Source organism: Hermetia illucens, chromosome 4, assembly GCF_905115235.1.
Source record: "Hermetia illucens chromosome 4, iHerIll2.2.curated.20191125, whole genome shotgun sequence".
In the NCBI taxonomy this organism is placed as follows: domain Eukaryota; kingdom Metazoa; phylum Arthropoda; class Insecta; order Diptera; family Stratiomyidae; genus Hermetia; species Hermetia illucens.
The window spans coordinates 100,122,833-100,145,316 of record NC_051852.1 but is presented as its reverse complement, the minus strand read 5'-3'; the positions used below and the strand labels follow the sequence as shown (position 1 = coordinate 100,145,316).

General features: G+C 39.5%; 1 protein-coding gene across 2 annotated transcripts in view; it reads left to right on the top strand.

The window, feature by feature from the left end:
* The window catches only part of LOC119653689 (protein groucho-like), a 98,928-nt gene that overhangs the window by 30,803 nt on the left and 45,641 nt on the right, over positions 1-22,484 (top strand). The window contains exons 1-2 of one of the 2 annotated variants that reach the window (XM_038058560.1): positions 10,190-10,563; positions 16,380-16,806. In XM_038058560.1, the coding sequence (XP_037914488.1) occupies positions 16,756-16,806 (51 nt within the window). In that variant the 5' untranslated portion in view covers positions 10,190-10,563; positions 16,380-16,755. Of the gene's footprint in view, positions 1-10,189; positions 10,564-16,379; positions 16,807-22,484 lie in introns of those variants that run through there. The other variant, XM_038058559.1, reaches the window with a different exon arrangement.

Sequence of the window (22,484 nt, the reverse complement as noted above, 5' to 3'; positions counted from 1 at the left end):
CATGTGATACATATCTATCGATCTGCTGAATCTTCCCCATCTTTCACAGGCACTTGGAAACAAGCGCTGGTCTGCGAAATGTTTTTGAGTTTACGAATGATCTTCGTCCAACAACACCTGCAATTCCACATCTCTGTATCTTTTTGGCGGTTTTCTGCGTTCCTTGTCTGCAAATTCGAAGTCACCACTTTTAAAACGCCAAAACAATAGTTCGATGATGAAAACTAAAAAAATTAATATTGTCCGCGAATGCTCCTTTATTTAGTGTAAGTTTTGACATATTGTTTATCACCCATGCGTGTTCGGCACTTCCTGATGGAAAAGCACAATGCCATAAATGTCAAATCTTTATACCATAAACGGCATTGGTGGGCCATTTATTTTTCTAAATCCGAATTTCTCCTTCTTCTCTATGGAGCAAGGATACATTGGAGGCCGAATTTATAGTTTGAATCCTTGCGATCAAGTTGGTAATTTTCTTTATAAGCTTCTCTCCATTGTTATCTGCAAAAGAAAAACGTAAAGTCCTAGCCTCGACCCACTGAAATTTGAAGGTGGATTTGGTGAGAGTTAGACCTTGATTACGGGTTGTTTGAGAATCAGGAATTTTAACATGAGACACTGGAGGCCCTCAATTAGATTGGAAGCCCGTTACTACCAAGAGAAAGATTGGTGATTACACTATGGCCGCTTGCGTAAAGAGAATACGTCAATGAGGATTTAGAGGAAGAAGCCAAAATGCTCACTTCTTTGAAGAATGTTGTTTTTTAAATAAAGTTAGATTAGTTATTATTTACTTGCTCCCTCTAAACTTACCTACATGTCTTTTCTACACAAGTGAGATAGCAACTGATTGCTTCCCATAGAGTCCATGTACAAGCATGCTTGATTTATCGTGGTTTTCGCATCATAATTCTATCTTTGACGTCGGCCATTATCCCATAATACGATCAGGGTAATAAGGCACCATGAACCGGTTAACCTTAGAAACCATTTCCCTCCAAATACCGTTCACTCTTAATTAATCCGTGTGGCATAGAACTTATTAATGGTAACGAGGGTGCTAATAGCACGTGACAATGTCATCTAACTTTAGTTGCAATTATGATCAAGATACGGATCCAAGATCACTATAGCGGCCGCAACCATGTATAATGGCAATCATCTGCTGCAGCTACCGTAAGTCCAACGACGCGTATCATGTGTACGTACGCAAGAGAGTAACGTATAAGGTAAAAGTACTGTAGATAGTATACTACCTTCTGTGGTCTGGCTATACTCAATTGCTTCCCCGGCTTCGACGGAACCCCCTTCATGAGTTTACTGTCTAGTTGGTAAATTCACACGGATCACTGTCGATGTCAGCGTCACCAGCATTCACGGTTAATGACGTGCCTGGTCTGCTTGGGTGCTTAACATGATCATTCAGCGTGACCGGGATCGGTCATTTCCTCTAATGATCGCCAACTCGGCGGGAAAGAATGAAGGCAAAACGAGCAAAATATTAAGAAAAATGTTATAAAGATGTGGATTGAATTACATGTTGCGGTTGTGGTCTGCATCGACTTTGTGCGGTCGGGTTTATTGTTATCGTTGACTGTTTCACTGAATGGTGTGTGTGGAGATAATAATGGTGATGATTGCGGTTTCGGGATCCATTCATTGTTCTCTACCTTCTTTGCCCACGACGTTTGCTAGATCGCGGCATTCACCACAAAAGGCTTCACACATTTTAAGACTTTGTTGCATCTAGAAATTGAATGTTGATCGATAGGTTCAGCAAACGAAATCGGTATCAATAGTACGTACTATGTCTTCGCAACCAGGGCCACTACACTTCTAGGAGTAAGCGAGAACTTATTGATCAATTTCTTGAACTTTCATGCCAACCCAGCAAACCGCTTATCAATCAAATACACAAAAATTGATACAAGCGTACACATAATCGCCCAGCACATCGTCAGAAACTGCCTTTACAAACCCATCTAAGATTATTTTTCTTCATCTTTTTCTTGTCCACCCAAAACCGACGATATTCTGAGCATTATTCAACGAGAATGGAAGCCATTCAACTTGCAAGAAAGCCATTTAAATAATTCGCTTCGCGCCGCATTGTTACGTCTCCCCAATCGGGCTAAACCAAATTGGCAACTGTTTGGAATTTTTGCTCTTCTTTTTCTATTTTTATTATTCACTTGTATTTTTTTTCGTATCTTTGTTTTCATTATAAGTATATGATATATTTTTTCTGTGGCAAATCGTTAAAATATTTTCAAGACTTGCCTTTTGGCGAATGCCAACATCTTGTTGACTTATTTACATACACACAAATCAAAGACAGGGGGTAAAAAAATCAGAAGCAATAAACAGATGAGCCAAAGAAAAATGGGCAAATTAAATCAATTTCGTCAAATTCACATTCATGCTCGTGGGAGGGATGGATGTCAGTGTTGTTGGTAGACTTCATATGGCCGAGGGGATGGGTGGTCGTTAATTTGAATTTAAGATCATTTTGAATCACCCACGCAACCGTGTTCCGCTGCATACCGCAATCATATTTGATGATAATGATGATATTTCGCCGATTTGAACATATTGTCTCTAAGGATTGAATGGTTTTATTATTGGCTTGGATTTAGAGAGAAAATATAGTAGAATTTTCACAATGTGATTCTAGACTATTGTTATTGAAATCAAGTAGAAGAACGTTTCTAAAATTCCATAGGCTTGCGGATTGTGACGATCAAGTAGCTTCAGAGACAAGTGACAAATACTACGAAATGCGGGAGCAATGTTGCCTGATAAATATAAGAATAAGAAACTCTTCTCCACACTTAGCCCTCTATTTGGAGACCCTAACAACAGCACACTAGGAGGTAATGGGATCATCATTACGCTTCTCTAGAATTATTACCATGGTTAGGCTTAGGTATTCGTTCACAGGTGAATTGACTGGTGTCTGACATCTTTCTTGATATTTATGAACAACACCAAGGTTTGATCCTTTCAATTGTGGGTTCTGTTGGTAAATAAACTCCGATGTACAAAATCGTTTATTTATTCAAAATAGTATCCAGACGTGGTATCTTTTATGCCATTTTCCTGCAGCACATTTTACTAAACGCTTTATGATTATTCGATGTTACGCAATAATTATCGCACTTAGCGTATTCTAGGATGATGCCCCAATACGTAGAGTTAGTATCTTTTAGATTGTCCAGTGTTTCAGCAAAGTTGGTAAGTTTTGGGGCCATTCACTGGCCCAGTTCCAGTCCAAAACCAGTATCGAAACATCCTGCGTTTTCGGGTTGTATTATTGCCTGAGCCCTTGATTGGCTCATCGGAAATTTTAGTTGCAATCACAAAATTCACCAGTGATTTATAGAAAGAATGATGACAAACAACGCCAAATTTTTTTCCGGGTTTCAGTTTCTTGCTACTTTTAATAACGATCGCTGGGTATTGATTACAAGCCAGTAAAACTTGGTGTTTCTGCACGCTAGCGACTTTGGAATATTGGAGTGTCGAACCTAACAGTTGAAAACAATCGTTATTTTTAGTTATCCCTGCAGTAATTTTGCCTACGATGTAAGCATGTTCGATTTGATTCCACCTAGAGCCCACCTTCTGGTAAATATATCCTGATGGACAAATAATGTTCATGGGACACTTAAATTTACGCGGTAGGCAAAATTCCTATTGTCATTGGCGGTATTACAGAGGCTATCTTCATAGTATGTAGTGTCCAGACAGCTGAGTGGTTAGAGCACAAGGCTGTCGTACGGAAGGTTGCGGTTCAAATCTCACTGGTGACAGTGGAATTTGTATCGTGATTTGATGTCGGATACCAGTCGACTCAGCTGTGAATGAGTACCTGAATTAAATCAGGGTAATAATCTCGGGCGAGCGCAATGCTGACCACATTGGCTCCTATAAGGTACTGTAATCCTGTAGTGTGTCGTTACGGTCTTGAATGAAGTGCTCTAACGCACTTCAAGGCCCTCATCCAATATGGATTGTTGCGCCAACGATTATTATGGTTCATTCAATAATTAGTTAAAGAGACGAATTGATCCGATTTTATTTTTACAAAATAAAACTTTACTAACTTTTCAACATAATCCCCACCAACATTTAAGTACATGTCCCAACGGGTTACTAGCTTTTTTATACCGGTTGCGAAGAATTCCTTTTACATTAGTGTTTTACACGCAAACTGGGGGCGGGGATAAGCGTCAATCTTCTTTGTGGCGGTAAAACTAAGCCGGGACGAAGTTCGTATGAATGTATTATCAAATGCACTGGATTAGTGTGCGCCCACGGGGTTGCGAGCACATGGCATGTAGCAGTAGATTAAGTGACCCGCCCACTGTAACCTATTGAGCCAGATTTTATCCACAACCGGACGGTCATGGTATCGCTCATAGATTTCGTCATTGTGTAGGCTACGGAATCGTCCATCCTCATGTAGGGGGCCAAAAGTTCTTCGGAGGATTCTTCTCTCGAACGCGGCCAAGAGTTCGCAATTTTTCTTGCTAAGAACCCAAGTTTCCGAGGAATACATGAGGACTGGCAAGATCATAGTCTTGTACAGTAAGAGCTTTGACCCTATGGTGAGACGTTTGGAGCGGAACAGTCTTTGTAAGCTGAAGTAGGCTCTGTTGGCTGACAACAACCGTGCGCGGATTTCATCATCGTAGTTGTTATCGGTTGTGATTTTCGACCCTAGATAGGAGAAATTGTCAACGGTCTCAAAGTTGTATTCCCCTATCCTCATTCTTGTTCGTGTTTGTGTTTGACCAGTGCGGTTTGATGTTGTTGGTTGATTCGTCTTCGGTGCTGACATTGCCACCATGTATTTTGTCTTGCCTTCATTAATGTGCAGCCCAAGATCTCGCGCCGCCTGCTCGATCTGGATCAAGGCAGTTTGAACGTCTCGGGTGGTTCTTCCCATGATGTCGATATCGTCAGCATAGGCCAGTAGTTGGGTGGACTTGAAGAGTATCGTACCTCTTGCATTTACCTCAGCATCACGGATCACTTTCTCAAGGGCCAGATTAAAGAGGACGCATGATAGTGCATCCCCTTGTCGTAAACCGTTGTTGATGTCGAATGGTCTTGAGAGTGATCCTGCTGCTTTTATCTGACCGCTCACATTGGTCAGGGTCAGCCTAGTCAGTATTATTATAATAATTTTGTCGGGATACCGAATTCTCTCATGGCCGTGTACAGTTTTACCCTGGCTATGCTATCATAGGCAGCTTTAAAATCGATGAATAGATGGTTCAACTGTTGTCCATATTCCAACAGTTTTTCCATCGCTTGCCGCACAGAGAAAATCTGATATGTTGCTGATTTGCCTGGAGTGAATCCTCTTTGGTATGGGCCAATGATGTTCTGGGCGTATGGGGCTATCCGGCCTAGCAAGATAGTGGAGAATATCTTATAGATGGTACTCAGCAACGTTATACTCTCTAATTGCTGCACTGTGTGATATCTCCCTTTTTATGTATGATACAGATAATGCCTCGTTGCCAATCGTCAGTCTGTCCCATACCTTGAGCACAAGTTGATGAACCACTTGGTGTAACTGGTCGCCTCCATATTTAACCAATTCGGCTGTAATTCCATCGGCTCCTGGCGACTTATGATTTTTTAGCTCCTTTGCCGCGGAATTTTCCCCTTCAGTATACAAATTTCTGGGACGTAGCATATTCGGTACCAGCTTGTGAGAAGAGACTTTCAGCGGCGTAGCTTATATGGCGTTAGGAGTCAACACGTTAAGCCAGTTTGGTATAAATTTTTCGACATATTTGTTACACTTAACGGGTTCTCATGTACTCTCTCCTTCCCTGGATTAAATAAATGGACATCACATGATACTAACTCGAGACTGTAAGGACGATGAGGCAGAACCTGTCAGCTCACTTTGTTAATGCTTTCACCGGCTAGTTGAGCAATGTGAAGAACATACGGGATCTTGCTGGAGAACATTTATCTATTGATCCACGATGTTTCTCTTTCATCATTGGCTTAATTTTGTCCAAAACTTCTGTTTATTGTACGCTATCCTTCGAAATAATTTCAAAAAAATACACTTTCCACGTCTTAGAACATGGTCAACGAGACCTTTTCTGCTGATGCTTGGGTTTGAATTCTTTTTATAAATAAGCTGGCGTGGTTCAAGTTTACTTTCAGCCTTTTGTATTCTGGCTGCTTAAACCAGGGAACCCATATTTCATTACAACATTTTGGGAAGTAAGCGCTCAGCTTTGTGTTCATAACGCTCTTTTAGCTCTGCACACACTGGTTGTGAGTTTTTGAGGGAAATTATCGTCCTTTCAAAAAGGAGAATTGGACTTTCGTATCTACTGGTTAATTGAAATATCAAGTTAATTCCGCGTGAATTTCGAAGCCTTAAGTCAGAGTTGTGGTACTGATTTGTGGCTTGACGAGATGTTGTTGTCATGCCAGCTAGTTACACATTCTAAATTGGTTTTGAGGGTTTCTTGTGGTAGCCGATCTTGTCTTTCTGCTTGGTGATCCTAACATTGTTCTCTCTGCTTTGCGTTCGCTTTAGTAAATGTGCTTCTTGCTTTCAATGATGATGAAAAGCAGATTGTAATCTCTTCTTCTCCACCCATAGTCGCCAATCATTAAACGGGGAATTGAAAAAATAGTACGACAATATAAAGGTGGCGATAATAAAAGCAATTAAGCACGAACAATCAAGTCAAAAAACTGCTCCCAGATAGTCGTGAAATTATTCATTCAAAATCCACCTCCCAGAAAATCCAGCCATCATTGGACCAAAATTAAGAAACATCTCCCCCCGTCACATTTCTTCAATAGAAAATTTAAAAAAAAAGTATCTTAACTAAGTCTAGCGTCTAGTCACCGAACATCATCGTCTCTAACATCATCTGCAACAGCTTTGCTAACTCCACTCTCTATCCGGCCGGCACTAATCAAAGCGTCTAATTAACGCTAATTAGAAATGTGGTAAATTACCGCCCTGGGTCGCCACAGAATCCATTCACCGCAACAATCGCCGCCATCGGAACAGATTGAAATTTTGCATTGGTAGACCTCGTCCCCTCAAACATTCATAGAATTATAGAATGATCGCCACATTTTGAACATTCCACTTGAATCTTTTCATCTGTTCATTTCTGTAGTTTTTGTGATTGCCATTGCTGCCGGCTACTTCCCCCTGTCCCCTTCCTAATATATCATCTCCAATGAATTAATTCCGAGTTGATTTCTGTTTCCAGCAAAATTTAAGTGGTTAATTTGAATTTTTATCGGATCGTTAAGCGTAGAAATATGCATACTTAAATGTATTATTCATTCAAAAAAGATTTTGGATTCTGATAAATAATTATGTTCCCAGTACATTATTTGAAGCGTTGGATTTCCACTCGCGCCTGTTAATTTACAGGTAGCCGACACGTTTTTTCGAGTTCTGCCGGCTTCTCTGCTTTTGGGCCGTGGAAAATGATGGTTGATGAGCCGAGCGAGCATATGGCGGTCAATTACTAAATGGTTAGATATGCGTGATGGTTTCACTGTTTTTTGTTACCACGAAAAATGGGGTGTAAGGTGTAAGCATCTGTTAACATAAATGAATGGAAACTGAAGAGTGAAAAAGTTAATTTTTTTTAAGTGCCCCACAAGTTATCTACGGGAGGGGGAAAGTCGGCTATTTGACTGCCTGCTACATATCGCTCAAACGAAGCCCCACAACCATAAGAAGTATCGAAATAATGTAAACGATCATACCAAGCCAAACCTTTCCATGTCGCTGTCATGATTTGCTGTAAAACCCACCTCCTAGATGTCCTTTGATTGTCGTATCAAATTCTGATAGTAACTTAGCCACCAATTAATCTCTGATAGCGTGTAATCCATTTGACTGGACTGCCCAGAGACTGTTTCCAGTCGGAAAACCACATAATAAACACATGGTCAGTTGGTGGCCAGGTATGAATGTTGTCTACATGAACGTTTAAATTATGCTGCCAGCCCAACCCCTCGGGCTTCATCGACCGCTTCCCAACCCGCTTCAATTCTGGGCCACATCAGAACTGTAGATCCGCTCCAGCATGGCTCTGTATAGTACATTAACAGAAAGGCCCTAGTTGGTGGTCATTTTGTTAATCACTCGCGGGGTAAGAGAGCCACAGAAGCGGGGATAGTTCAAACTAGTCAATTTTGTATTGTCCACGTCAATGCAAATACCCAGCAAACAAGAAACGGCTTTCATTCTATGACACCATTGAATTTTCCCATGGCCATTAAAGCGAGAGGGCCCCTGCTGAAACCTGTCGCCAGCAGAGGTGTTCGCCATTGCATACAATATCCATTTTCCCATCCACAGTGACTACTCCCCTTTGGTCTTGTCATGCTCCATTGCGTTCTGTTAAACACATTCGCTCCTGTACAGCTAACCTCTTGCTCCGACGGGCGCGCTTCGTCGCCACTATCAACCACTTTACATGCACACGCATCTATACGACATACATACATATAATTAAATTATTAACGCAATGATTCGTGGCGGCATTAAGCGGATTTTATGCGGTTCTTTTCGCTTCGATAGACATGTCGTTGAGGTTATTCTAGCGTGTCGTAATTGAAATAGGCATAAGTGATAAGAATTGACGGATAGGAACGAGGTCATGAACTGATGCGGCGACGGATGTAAGGATACCGTAGATCCATATTGACTTCTATTTATTTGAAAGGACCAGCTCAGAGTTATGATAATTTCAGAGATTTTCTACTTTTCAGTCGTGGTCGCAAGAGAAATAGACTGGGAAGTATAGATAAAAAGGAAAAATCCAGGAAAGCTTCGTAGTGCATATGTTATTTCCCCACTTTTTTAAATCTATGACAGAGTTCCTTTTTTGCCTGTTTCTTCTTATATCATGCCACAAACCTCAGTCGAATCAATACTATATCTATGTACTATGTAGGAAGACATACGGGTCATTAAGGATACTATATATGACAGTCATAAAAGTTCACTTTTATGATTCCTACGAAACGTACACTAAGTAGGGGGTGGAGTATTACAAGGAACACGTAAAGGCAAAAACTAAATTGCAATCCCTCCATAAAATGGGTACGAAAGGAACCTTCTACAAGTGAAGTTCCCTTGATTAGGAGCTATGTATATATGAGGGTTGCAGGTCTCATGAAACAGGCAGAAACGGGGAGTAGTAAAATTAGATAAATTACTAGGGCCCCGTAATACATATTACATGAGGCTTTATTAGGGGGAGGATTAAGTGTAAATGGAGCTATTAAAAATAAGAGCAAGATTTGTCTAAGTAATCAATTCATCATTTGTGGATATTTGCTTGTCATATACACCTTATATCCAGATACAGGTAAAGGGTATCCAGTGGCAGAATTCATATTCTAAAATTAGATAATAGACAAACTGCCAGGTATATTTGTTTAGTTAGTATTGGTGCTCTAATGAAGAGAAATGCCGACTTAATTATTTTTTAAAATTATTTTGTCCAGATGTCCTTTGTAGCTCCTCGAACTAGTCGGAATGAAATCGCGTCTCCTGAATTTTGTGGATTGTGTTCATGCAATGTGTTTAAGAGATATCGAAATGTTTTCAACTTGTTAATTTTTAAATATTTGTTATTGTCACCCTAAAAAAAAGCCTTGAAATCATAATGTTGGCTAAGAAGTGTCTGTGATGCACCTGGTTAATTTATTCTTAAAAGATCTTCTCTAGTTCTATAAAGCGTTGTCCAATGTTTTCCAAATTTTCCGTGTGAAATGAATGAAAAATATTGTGGAATTCTTATGAGAAGTTAATATGAGGGTTTTCACTCTCAAGAATTCTTTAAACAAATCATAAACCAAACAACCGAAGATTCAGGTATGAAAGCTTTTGTGTATTTGAGTGCATATTTTCAGGAAATACAGTGATTGGTTATTATGAAATTTATTTGAGCATATGGAAGGTATTTTTCGAATCATTAAATCAATGCTGATCCATAATTTCCGCGGCTTGTTGACTAGGTCATTGAAGAGCATCGATTTTGGTAGAACAGTTGATTAAAGCAACTCATCCTCTAATAAAAAAAATTTCGTTGATCTGCATTCCCAAAAATGCATTTGCATTTTTTCCCCCTGAATTCTCTATGTATAAAAAGACACAGAAAGAGATTTGATCTAGAATTTAAAGAGCCCCAAAAACGCTGACCCTGTCGTCTATGAAAGAAGGTTCGCCATTGGCAGTGGATTGCTTCATAATGGCAAATTTCCGCCTGGATGTGAGTAATATCTCATTTTATACTGGTTGAAGAAATGCTCATTTCCAACCGAGTATCTAAAAAGCTGAATAAGAATAGTCTTGCCTTTACTTATGTAAATTACAAGCGGTATACTAGGCTGACTGAGCCTTTCATTCTATGATGGATGGTGCTTGATATTTGTTTGTCATTTAGATAACGAAATAGGATGTTTGAAGTTCTGACATTCACCTTCTGAAGCATACAGCTTATGGCTCGAATTCGCAATTGGACCTGCATCATGGTAACGTATAGTACCTAATTCAAATGGTTTCCAGGAAAAATCATAGTTTAAATGCTTACTTCATCAATGATTAGATTAATTAATTGTCAGTCTCTCTATCTCGTTGCTTTGCGTTCGAATTTCGATCGTCATGGATGTTTTTGTTCGGCTTTGTATTTGTCTAAAAAATCTTTAAAAATTTCAAAAAATTATTTGCTCGACCACAAAACAATTGCACCTAGCTTAAGCAGAAAAAAATGAAACTTTGTACTTTTTTATGTTCACCGTGTTTGATTGATGTATATTTTTCGAAGATACTTCTATATAAGAGAGCAGTTCCCAACCCGCCCATTTATGCCACCAAATCATCTGAACAAATTACTGTACTAGCTCCTCTACTTAGTCATATCACTACCATAATCAGCGGCGGAAATTCTTTTAATTAATCAATATGAAATGTGATATACATTTTTCGTCAACATTGCAGGATATTGCACATGCATTACCCTATGATATAAAGCGTCAGAATGGATTAACTCAAGCTTTTTTTTCAGTAGATGAGTTAATACATTCTAAACGCCTTTGTGGACTTTTTTTTATTGTTTTGTCCGAAGTTGTAGAAGGTCAATATTGATTTGAATCTGATAAAAGAGTCTCGCCCCATTCATCACTATACCACCTAGTCATGTACGCAAAAAACGTGTTCACCTTTTATTGTCTGTTATCATTTTGATTTAATCTAGCACACAATTGTTGAAGCTGCTGAACGACTAGCGTAATTATCAAGATTTCTGTTTATTTTTTCTATATAAAACTTTTTTAAACCCAAATTCCAATATCATTCCATATATATACATTTTCGGGGTAAAATGTTATTTCTAATTAAATTTTCAGGTTTTTTTCTTGCTAACCATTCAATTACTAACCAATTCATCAACAATAAAATTAATAACCCCTTTTGATTACAATTTCAACAAAAGCAGATAGAAATCGATCAGGGAATTATTTGTAGAAAAAAAGATAAAAATAAAGAGAAAAACCACTTCATAGCGATTGTGAAGAAAAAAAGCGAACGCTACCTTATACCCAAGGAACGCTATATAGATTGAGTCGATCGATCAGATAATATTATGTGCTTAATCACTGAAATCCCAATAATTTTTTCTCAGAATGATGCAATCAATGAGTGAGAAAAAACTTGAAGTGCTGGACTTAATAATACAAATCTGTAATCGCAATCAAATAGAAACGAAATAAGTGGTCGTATGACATGATGAGGTGATGTTTTAAAAAAAAGATGGATTTACTTATGAGTCGGTATGTGAGTCAAGATAAGAAAAGAAGGATTAATGAGGCCTTCTGCGAGAGTTATGTCTGTGATCCTGTATAAGACTTACGGAAATTAATGTGCGCTAGTCGAGCGGATAATTCAAGACTACCTTTAAGGCGCTGGTGAAAGTTATACCGATACTTTTAGGAAAATTCTGCTCATTCCTTAAGTGCAGTGACCTTCAAAAAATCTGGGTTGTGATTATATTGCATACACATATATAGCTCTTTTACTGTTGCCTACGCTGAAGGCATATTTAACCGAAATCTCCTTTGTTTTTTCTGGGCATTTATCGCGTAATTTTTAATCGAACTATGACATAATCTGCAATGCTTGCGTCACTCCCAATTACGTCTTCTTTCCCGGCTACAACTGAAAGCAAAACAATGTTTTATGAATCTTCAAAAATAACACCTCACACGCCATATCTATAATTAAAAGCCAAGTCTTAGTATTTTGCAGCAATCAATCAAAAACTTAATTGATGAAAGGCTGATAGGGGAAAATTGCAAACATACAGCTCATACGAAAGGAGAAGCTGATCGAATAAAAAGAAGCGCTGCCTTGAGCCCGCAAAAGAGCGCGGTGAAGGCGACAATCTGCACCACTAATCATACATAAACCTAGATAAGCCGACTTTTGAGCCGGACTTGATCCAAATCAAACTACCAAGTCACGTTCATTACGATGTCGCCATAAAATTCCCTCGTTCGGCCTTCTCCACTTACTATCAACAACAAAGCAACTCGACGACTACCCCCCTCGTTCGTCACACTCTCTCAAGATTGTCACATGTATTTAAACAGAGATTATGAGTAGCTTTTCAACGGTCATTAGCCAAAAAAGATAAGGGAGAAAATATTTTAAGTGAGCGACAAAAAGACACGTTCATCTGAGTCATTCTTCAGATCGCTTTTGTCGCAACAATCAGATGTAAGTTTTGTGCAAATATTTAGTTTTGTGTCTTCAATGAATGGATTGCTTAGATGGCGGAGACCGAGGTGTCTAATTCAGAAAGCAGGACTAGTAAACAAGGTAACTAGGTTGGTCCCCTATCACTTCACCTTTGTAGTACCGGTCTATCGTGCGCCAAACTAATCGCAAACGGCATGAGTGCATTCAAAATTGATATCATTTATCATTTAGCAGCTTGGCTTAACATTGTCACTCAATTTTGAAGGCTGTTATCCCAGTATTGGGGTTTTTAAGATGGAATTATATTAGCAACAATGGTCAAGATATAAACATTAATTAAAAAGATCTTCTTGGATGAAAGATAATCTGAAAATGTGTACATGGCTTTGGAGGCTTTGGGTTTTAGTTTAATTTAATTGAAGAAACAAAAAGGCTTTTGCAAATTGTTTTGAAATACTGCAAAGGTAGTGGCATCGCTGATTGGATGCTGCATGTAAACCTGATTAGCATGAGAAACTGAAAAGTGATGACCTTGGAGGAGGATCTTCAGAATCCGGTCGTCCTCCAAATAGAGTAAATACTATAGGATTTCTGCTCAGGACATAGTCGACTCCGCCAACGAACGGGGCAAAGGCAAGTAAGTAAAAGTTTTCCTAGCGGTTCACTTGGGGAGTAAGGCATTTCAACAAAGAACTCTCGTGAATCATGCCTTGGAGATATAAGTCAAACTTTCCATTCTGTTCATCTTACGAATATTGTAAATTTAGTTTTGCATATTATTTGTGTCTGTCTCCTGGTCATTCCTTTAATGCACGGTATTCACACAGTTTACTTTTATATTCTTATTTTTTACATATTTTATTTTTAATGAGACTGTACGTTCTCTTTATTATCATTACACTTAATGCTACGGGAAGCAATATGTACCTACTGCAGTGGAGTAGCACTGAGGCGAGCATAAGTCAAAACTGACGAACGAACTTTATCCTATCCATGTTACGGCCGTCGGTGAAATGCAGCCTCTTCAAGCGTAACTGACAGGCCGAACTGAACGTGGATGGCGTGTTTAGATGTTGCCTTCATATCACTGTACTTCACTTTAATAAGCCCACTTGATTGATGCTATGACTGCCTTGTATGTAGTTCTCCATGGGTAGGAGTCCGGTTCCGTGAAGTGTTCGGTTTTAACCCTACAGATGGCTGCTTGCAGTCCTTTTCTCGCCTTTTTATATCGGTTGCGCAATTCTTCAGACTCGGGTCGGTTCCTGGTTCAGTGGCTGTGTCTCCTGGTTTTAAGGCGAAGTTCTCCAATTTTGACATTCCACCAGAAGTTAGGCATTTGCCTCTTGAATGCGGCGTGGCATGGAAGCGTCGCATGCTCTCTGTATTCTTTCAACAACCTGCGCCGCCTTTCCTTCTACGTTTCCCATCGTCCCATCGTCTCCTGCAATACTATTTCTTCAAACATTTGCTTATCAACTTTCTTGGGTGCCCAACCCGGTACCCTTGATATGTTTTGCTCTTATCCTACGCTCTATCTGAAAGATGGTGGCCTGATGTTTACTGCGCATATATATTCCCGCTCATCTGCCATTGGAGATCCTTAGATAATGCATCGCTGGCAAACGTAAGGTCTGGTGATCCCATATCCTGTCAACGAAAAGTATTGACGCCGCCGGTATTTGTCTGCCTATCTGGGTGTGCGTATATATTTGGTGGGAAGGTGGGAACTTTGAAGGCCCACGCGTAGAGAGGGTTACATCGTTCTTCATAGAATTTAAGAAGAGGGTCTTCATACATGCAACGGGGAGTGCAAAATTTATAAATAAAGTTAATAATAGTGTATTATTATAATTTTTAATAATTGACTGCAAAATCCTCTCAGTACTTCATAGTGTCCTGAAAAGTAAAAATGTAAATAATATGGACTCTAATATAAAGTATGATCTTATCAAGTTTGGTGGAAATCGCACTATTACTAATAAAATCGTCGCTTTCATATCTGAAGCGTCCAGCTTCTAGTTTCCCGGCTTGTTAAGTTTTCCAGGCATTTCTCTATAGGAGCGAGTGTATTAGCAATATCTGAGTCTCCTACGATAATTGGGACACCGTGAGCAGAAATGTCGAACTTTGGAGGACATAATAAATCCAACTAATATTTCAATAGGTTCGGGGGGGAGGAGGGTATCCAGGATTTTTGTTAGTTTCGTCAAGTCGCTAGTTGCGCTCTGGACTAAAACAGCTCGCACGAGTCTTTTTTTGAAATCAAACTCAGTGAATACGTGGCTTATCGGGCTTTTGAGTGTGTTTTGCTTAACTTAACATACTTAGGGGATTTTCCACGATATCACTGGACTGATTGAGTGTGACGTTATCTCTAGTTTACGGGCAAGCTTTTCGAATTAAGGACATTGCTGTTAATACGGTGCAGTTGCGACAGTTTCCGAATCTGAAAACCATATCGTTACTTCGTTGTTTTGGTTTGTAGCTTTCTTCAATTTTTTTCTGCCTGAAGCTGGAAGCAGCAAGCAAGAGTAAGGTTGACGATCACTGGTCATCTTGTTTTTTTTCTTTTCATATCTGGGTAGTCGGGCACAGAAATAGCCAATAATCCAAATAGTACCGCCACAAAACAGTCATATGTACAGTATATAACTAAGTCCAAGCATTTTTTGCGAGTTTTTTTTACATGCGTTTTTCTCCCAAATGATTGCAAAGTTGTGCATTTTTACTGCACCGTTTACTCTTCAAAGTCCCTACATAAATACATTTATCTACATTTTTTTTAAATAGAAACTTCTATTTATTTTGTCATCAACAAAAGCACGAATATCTCCATCTGAATATAATAATTTCAGTACACGCTCCGAACACATAAAAATAAAAATATATGCATTTGTGTACACAAGGTTCATGTTTCACACAAGACTTTGTATTTGAAATTAAAGTCAAATAATGGGACGATGAAATGAAATTATCATTTATATACGAATAGCAAATAATGTGTGTCTGTTCATATTAAATATTTGATGATTTTCATTTTCATATCTCGTTCTATGCCTTCTCTCCTTCAGAATTTTGAAAGTAAATATTTGGGCACAAATATGGGCTTTTTAATGGTGAAAAAGTTTTTCCAAAGTGTATGCATGTGTATGTTTGCTAATTTGATTATTCCAGAGTAGACGACTACTGGAATTGTTTGTCTTTATTTTCGGGTAGAGCAATGCGGCCAGTCGCCAGGAAATTGGGTTTTGTATAAGTTAAATTCATGGACATAATTCCCACAGATTATTGGGAGATCATGCTGTGATTGCTTAATTTTCCACTTTTGGAACCAACATCAATGCTGTCTTTAGCCTCTCTCTTCTCAATTAATTGGCCCACCAAATTATATCAGCAATGGGGGCGACAACTTTGTGAACAAACACAGTGTACACTTTGTTTTCATGTAGTTTTCCCATGAAATATTACAATTAACATTTCATCATATCATTTGCACAGTTGCTTGCCGCTCTGTATGTTTATTGTATATCCAAATGTGTCAATCCACTTGAATTTATCATTACTTATCCCTCATTTTCTCTACTTACAGATTTTCATCATTCTTCAAACATGAGCCGAGTGAATCAACAAAAACAACATGTTGGAAATAATATGAGACCAAATAATGGTTTCAAATGTAAACATGCATTCAAGTGTAGATAGAATGTTGTGTACAATCTAATAATAACAAGAATTAATAGGAGAAGCAAAAAAGATAAGTGTGTTTGCTAATAATAGATCTCATATTCGTTAATAGTACATCGTAGTGAGTCAGTGTATTAGTTTTTAAATGGTTTAAATTAATTGCTACCGAGAATCAACGAGAAAAAAAGTGTTATATGGTTTTACCTTTTATAATTCGATTGAAACGTATAATCGCAAAGCAGATATATCTCATATTACAACGTATTTATATATAGAAAAAAATGTATCAAAGTGCAAGCATAAATGCAGCGGCTGTTGCTGCCCGGCATCCGGTAAGTAAACCCAAAATTTTTTGTATCTTTTTATTTCATTCATAACGCTCATCACAACATAACACCAACGCTGCTCGGAAATAATTCGGCGTGTTGTTTTCCAGCGTAATCTACTCTTAATTTTTCAGGAGGCTCTTACTTTTTGGCTACCATATTACCCACTCATTTTCTAACCCTATTCGAGTGAAATTATTTAATTCATCCTAGAAATAAAGTGTATTTTTCAAAATCGCTGTAGCATTGAAATTTTGACAACAACAGTTATAATCACACGATAGAGATAAACTTTTTGGGGTGGAAATTTGATATACAGTTCTACACTATTTGAAATCTACCGTTACCGTTATATTTCGGGATATATATATACATAATAAAATAAAATTGTAGTTTGGAGTAAGTCTCCTCTAGTTCCTTTGTAGTGACGAATGGCCATTCTTTCGGATGAGAGGGACAGGAAAAAGGGGCTGCACGATCTCTTCCATCTTTGCAGCTTCCATAGAACAGGGTGGCCGATGGACACCGAGTCACCAGCTTATACCCGAGGCCCCATGACTCTCTGTTTACGGAAAACAGCGTGGCTTCTGCCTGCTGATTTCATGGCGGAGTTTCTTTTTCCCGCTCTTATGCTCTAAGTTTAGACACGTCTTGGCCTCTTACGCGGAGCAATCCGCCGAAGTCTGAGCCGGTTCCTTCGTATGTTTGCAATTTCAGTGATCCACCAGCACACGAGTAATTTCCCAGGACGTAATTTCCTTTCGGAAGCAGATGCATTAAAAGCTGAGTTAATAAAGCTCATTGCTAAATGAACAAGTGATTTAGTTGCGATTCTTCTATTTACGCGTGGGACATGTCCCTGATTAACCCCTCTAAAAAGAGCTTCGACAAATTTCCAGTACCTTCCATCGTTGAACCGCTGACATTAAGGGCTCCGTAGCAAAAGTTACGTCAGAGATAGTGTCCTCGCAACCAGGGCGTCGCAATGTAGGAATGCTGCCGGTATTTAGGGGAATAAGTCTTGTTCTGGCGGCCATCTCCTCCGACTAGAATTATCCCTTCCATGTTTATAATGTCGTCCTCCAATGCGGAGGTATGAGGTAAACATGACTTCTTCACAATGAAACCAAACGAAGCCGTGTCTTTGACCATGGACCCGCACGCGCAAGTTAACCGTATCTCTCACCCAAATGGTAGCAGTGCCAGATATGTCGGCATGCCACGATTGTGGGCACTCGGTACTGCTCGTAAACAAGGAACAAGTCAGCTCTTCCTTTTTGCACCATCTGACCTATCAGGTCGTGTTTGCTGCTTTGAAGACCTGGCAACGCCAAGCGTTAATGGTACCTATTTTGTTTCCGTCGTTAATTGCTTTCCGTTCTGTTTCCAAGTGAACCTTCAACGACCACGGATGGTGAAGTTCTCATCACTCTTGGAACGTTAAGGCAACCGAGCCTTTGAATTGATGCCAAAAATTTTCTGCTATTAACAGAGTTTAGCTTACAACAGTATGGTCTTTCCGTAAAGGTCCCAATAGTTTTGCCTATCAGAGTAGCCAGAATAATTTGCAGGACTTTTGATGTTACTCCTGATTGTTTTATTTCCACTTTTGGCCGTGGGTAAATCTAATTCTGCTGAAATTTGAACGATTTTTATCAGCTACGCCTTGGATAATATAACTCATTGTGGCAATGTAACACTGATATTGTCTCTTTTTGGTTCCCTTTTTCTAATGCTCTTCTTTTGCTAAGTAGTTAAGCCGGGCTGCGATCTCAATTGAATCGGTTCCAGGTCTATTCCGTCTTCGCGGCATGTTCTCATTATGAAGTTCTGAGTGCAAAAGCCCATTTTATGCCGGAAATTGTTCACTGCCTCATTTCACCTCTTTTTTTTAGCTCAACTCCCTATGTTGCCTAAGTTGGGCTATCGGTTCTTTTACATAAGCAAGGAACCAAAATTAAATCGGCATATTTATGACCCTTCAATTCTTTATTAATTTCCTGACGCGCTGGGCTTCTAAATCGTAAGACCATTCAAACAATTGTGGGGATTTTTTGGACGAAAATCGTAGATGATAAGAACATCACCAGCGACCCATTCTCATAGCTGCATACGAATCCTGTACAGTTTCAACCTCTGGCCGCTAACATAGAACACCAGGATCAGCCAACTTCTTAACAGTCCAGTGGTAACACCGTTGGATGTATAAGGATTTACAAATCATCATTTTGTTACCAAACAATACATTTCAATTAGAAATCCGATGACATAAGAACCGGCACTGTTCTTTTGTAGTGGATTTTTTTTAAATTTCTCTGAATCGCTTATTCGCGGTTGGCCTCCTTATGGAAGTTACCTATTTTCGATTATTTGAGGAAGTTAGATGATTGATTTTGGAAAAAAAGACCTAGGAATCAAACTCTGGATTGACCACATACGAGTTTCCTCTTCATAATTGGCACCGCCAAAATAATCTGCAAAAGGAAGAGTTATGGGAAAGAAGGTTGAAGACATGGCGTAAAAACCGCGATGTCATAATACTTCAACGATTCAGAAGATTGAAACAAAGTGCGCATCTCAGTACTCCTCCCCGATTGGATCCTATCAAAGCTTACTCATAACAATCCACTAAACCTTTGACAATAAACCGCTTATTCCACGCCCCATCATGATTTTGCCATAACACAATATCCCATAACTTATGAATTATGACCCTTACATCGTTACTGTCGTCGCCAAGCCGAAAACACAACGATAAACACTTAATCACTCATGTTACAAAAAATCAATCCCCCCTTCTTCTCGGCCCACGCTAAATGTCTTGACGTGTCATGTAGCAGCCAACAGAGCTTCCTTCCCTCCGACCACAATCATCAAAACCAAATTTAAGCCCATTAAAATTCCACCCCGTCGCCAAACCAAATATCACAGCCAGCCAGCCAGGCCATAATTCGCTGCTCAAATCTCGTAAATAGCTCTTAGGGGTGAAATCACACTCACTCAACTTGAAAGTCAGCAACAAAGGAGGAGTGAGTATATAACCATGGTAGTGGCGAAGAGTCTAAGGATATGAATCGTGACACATTAAAGAAAGTGACAAATTTCACTCGAGCAATTGTTTGCACAGCGAAAAAGAAACACTGATTCTCTCGTAGCAACCACCCCTCCTACTTAGCGGGCATTGTTCACCAACAACCCTTAGATCTCGACCCGACGCTAGCGTACGAGTGCCATTACCGGGTTTCTTCTCGTTTCTAATCCACCGCAAAAGGATTCTCCAGGCAACCAAACCCATATCTCAATTCCAGTTCAGATACATTGAGATAAGGTTCATGTATCGAGGGCGCGATAAAGATAGAAGCAGAGTGGTTGGCTGGGGTGAGATAACTTTCAGTTTGTAGTAGATATTCAGCTAAAGATATGGTTATAAAATCTTACGAGTTCAGGTTGCGAGTGGGGTGGTTAAACTTCATATTGTTAGGGTTGAGCTACAGGATATCGGTTACTTATACATGGAATAAATACAACTCACAATTAAATGAATGAAAATTATTTTTCTTCCGAAGGATGAATGAGATTGGCTTCCAACATTTATCTTTAAAGGGAGTTTGGATTGAAAATTTTCATACTTTCCCACAGCATCTCGGTATATGTGATATTTCCTTGAAGTGACTATAAATGGCACTGAGTTCTGCCTATATTTTTTTGGAAGGAATAATTTTCAACGGCCAACATGAGATTCGAAAAAAGGATTTTCCTTCATTCATCAAATGAACCCTATTCGTTCTACGTAGCGTGTAACGGATGATAATATCGCTATAAAAGGCATACGTGGCCTACATCATGTATGCCCATAATCCGCACGGTATCACGGTCCGTCGAATATCACGTCTTCGTATCTATTCAGACCAGGAAATGAAGAGCACTCTATGCTCTATCTGCCTAGCACTCCCCGAACGTTCGTTCAGTCGTTCGTCTTCAACCCTAATCGGCGATTCAGTCTTCAGCATTCAGAAAACATAGCCGGTAGCAACATACAAAAGCTTACACGGGCACCCTTAGGAGTTGTTTTGTTGCCAGAAGAAAAAGGAACGAAAAAACGATGGAGAGTTGTCGACAGAAAGAGCAAGAATCCTTATCCGATTCACAGCTTCCACTACTTGTTCTGAATAATTCAGTACAACTTGGAGAGGAGATGTGGAACGCAAGGCGGCTAGATTGAGGGTATGAAAGAAGTCGACATGACAACGACGGGGGTGGTGGCGTTCGAATAAAACACGCCAGAAAAGGGTCGATGAACATAATGGAAGTGATAAAAAGTGGTCGGGTCTGGCTGTACTTTTTTTGCTCCACACGCTCACAGCGGTGAATTTTTTCCTGCACCTTCATCCTTTTCATTCGTTTCTTTCCCTTCGCCGGGTTTTTCTTTTATTGGGGTGCAGTTTCATAAAAACCCCAAGGGTATTTTATCTGTGCTACGATGATCCTTTTCCCTGCTTCCTCCGGGACATCGACAGTAGAATGGGGGAATTAATGAATCGTCGAAGTATAGCATCTAGTAAAAAGGACTTGGGTAAATTGCTTCGGGGCGAGAGTAGGTGTAGAGCAAAAGGATATAAAGTGGATTCGTTCAAGGAGTGAGAAAAAATAAGAAAGAGTGGGAAGGAGCGGATACAAGGACGGCATTTGCAAAGACTTTAAACATACGTAGAAAGTCTGCTGTAGGGCACACCCGTAGCTCATACAGGATTCACAGGATAAGCATGTCATTTTGATTCGCTTGGTCGGGTTCAGTCTATTCCTTCCACTGTACATGTTCCTTCTCCATATGTTAATGTATATGTTTGTTGAATGCGGAGCTAGAACTTGGGATTGTCGCTGTCGTCTTTATTTGCTCCTTATGGCTGATGTATCCTTTCATATCAAGAGCATAGAATAGTGCGGGGGTCTCTTGGTGATATATCCTGCTGCGTTTTCTGAAACGATAATGACAATGTTGACGACGGCTACAGTGACTGGGGCGAACTTACAAGGACCATAGGAACTCGTAAAGGTTCTGTTGTATTATGTCTTTTTTATGCCTTTTCAGGCTAGTACGCTCGTTCGATGCTTGCCAGGATACCATTCGGCCCGTGCATTTGGTTTCGTCTTTGGCAATGACATGAAGAAAGTAATAAGAATGGTATGAGCTCATTGAAAGTGAGTCGTTGAAGGGAAGACATTTTTTGTTTATTACCGTATACTGTGAAGTGATTTTATATTGTTGGGGTGGCTTGTTGGAGTCATGAGGGATCGTGTGAAATCTGAAACAGGAAAGGAATAAAAGGAGCATCGTTACATTGTCGCAATACGATATGGCAATCTTTTATTTGTCATTCAGGCTAGTAAGTACTTGGAGACTCCAGAAAAGTTGTTACGGCTGTGGAGCATCAAAGCCAGGAAGTTTTTAAAGATACTTTGTGGTTGTGTTTTTACCAGACGGTGAAATATTGTGTAATGGCGGATATATTTATCAATGAGAATGACGGAACTGTCACATTTGCGTCGGAAGAAATTTCATACCCAAACTCATGGCATTCTTCGTGTGAATATGTTTAACGTTGCGGGACGGAATTCGTCGAATTATTAAGTTAACTCAAATATAACTCAAATGGCATCAGCTATAAGTCTTCCCTCAAATCAGA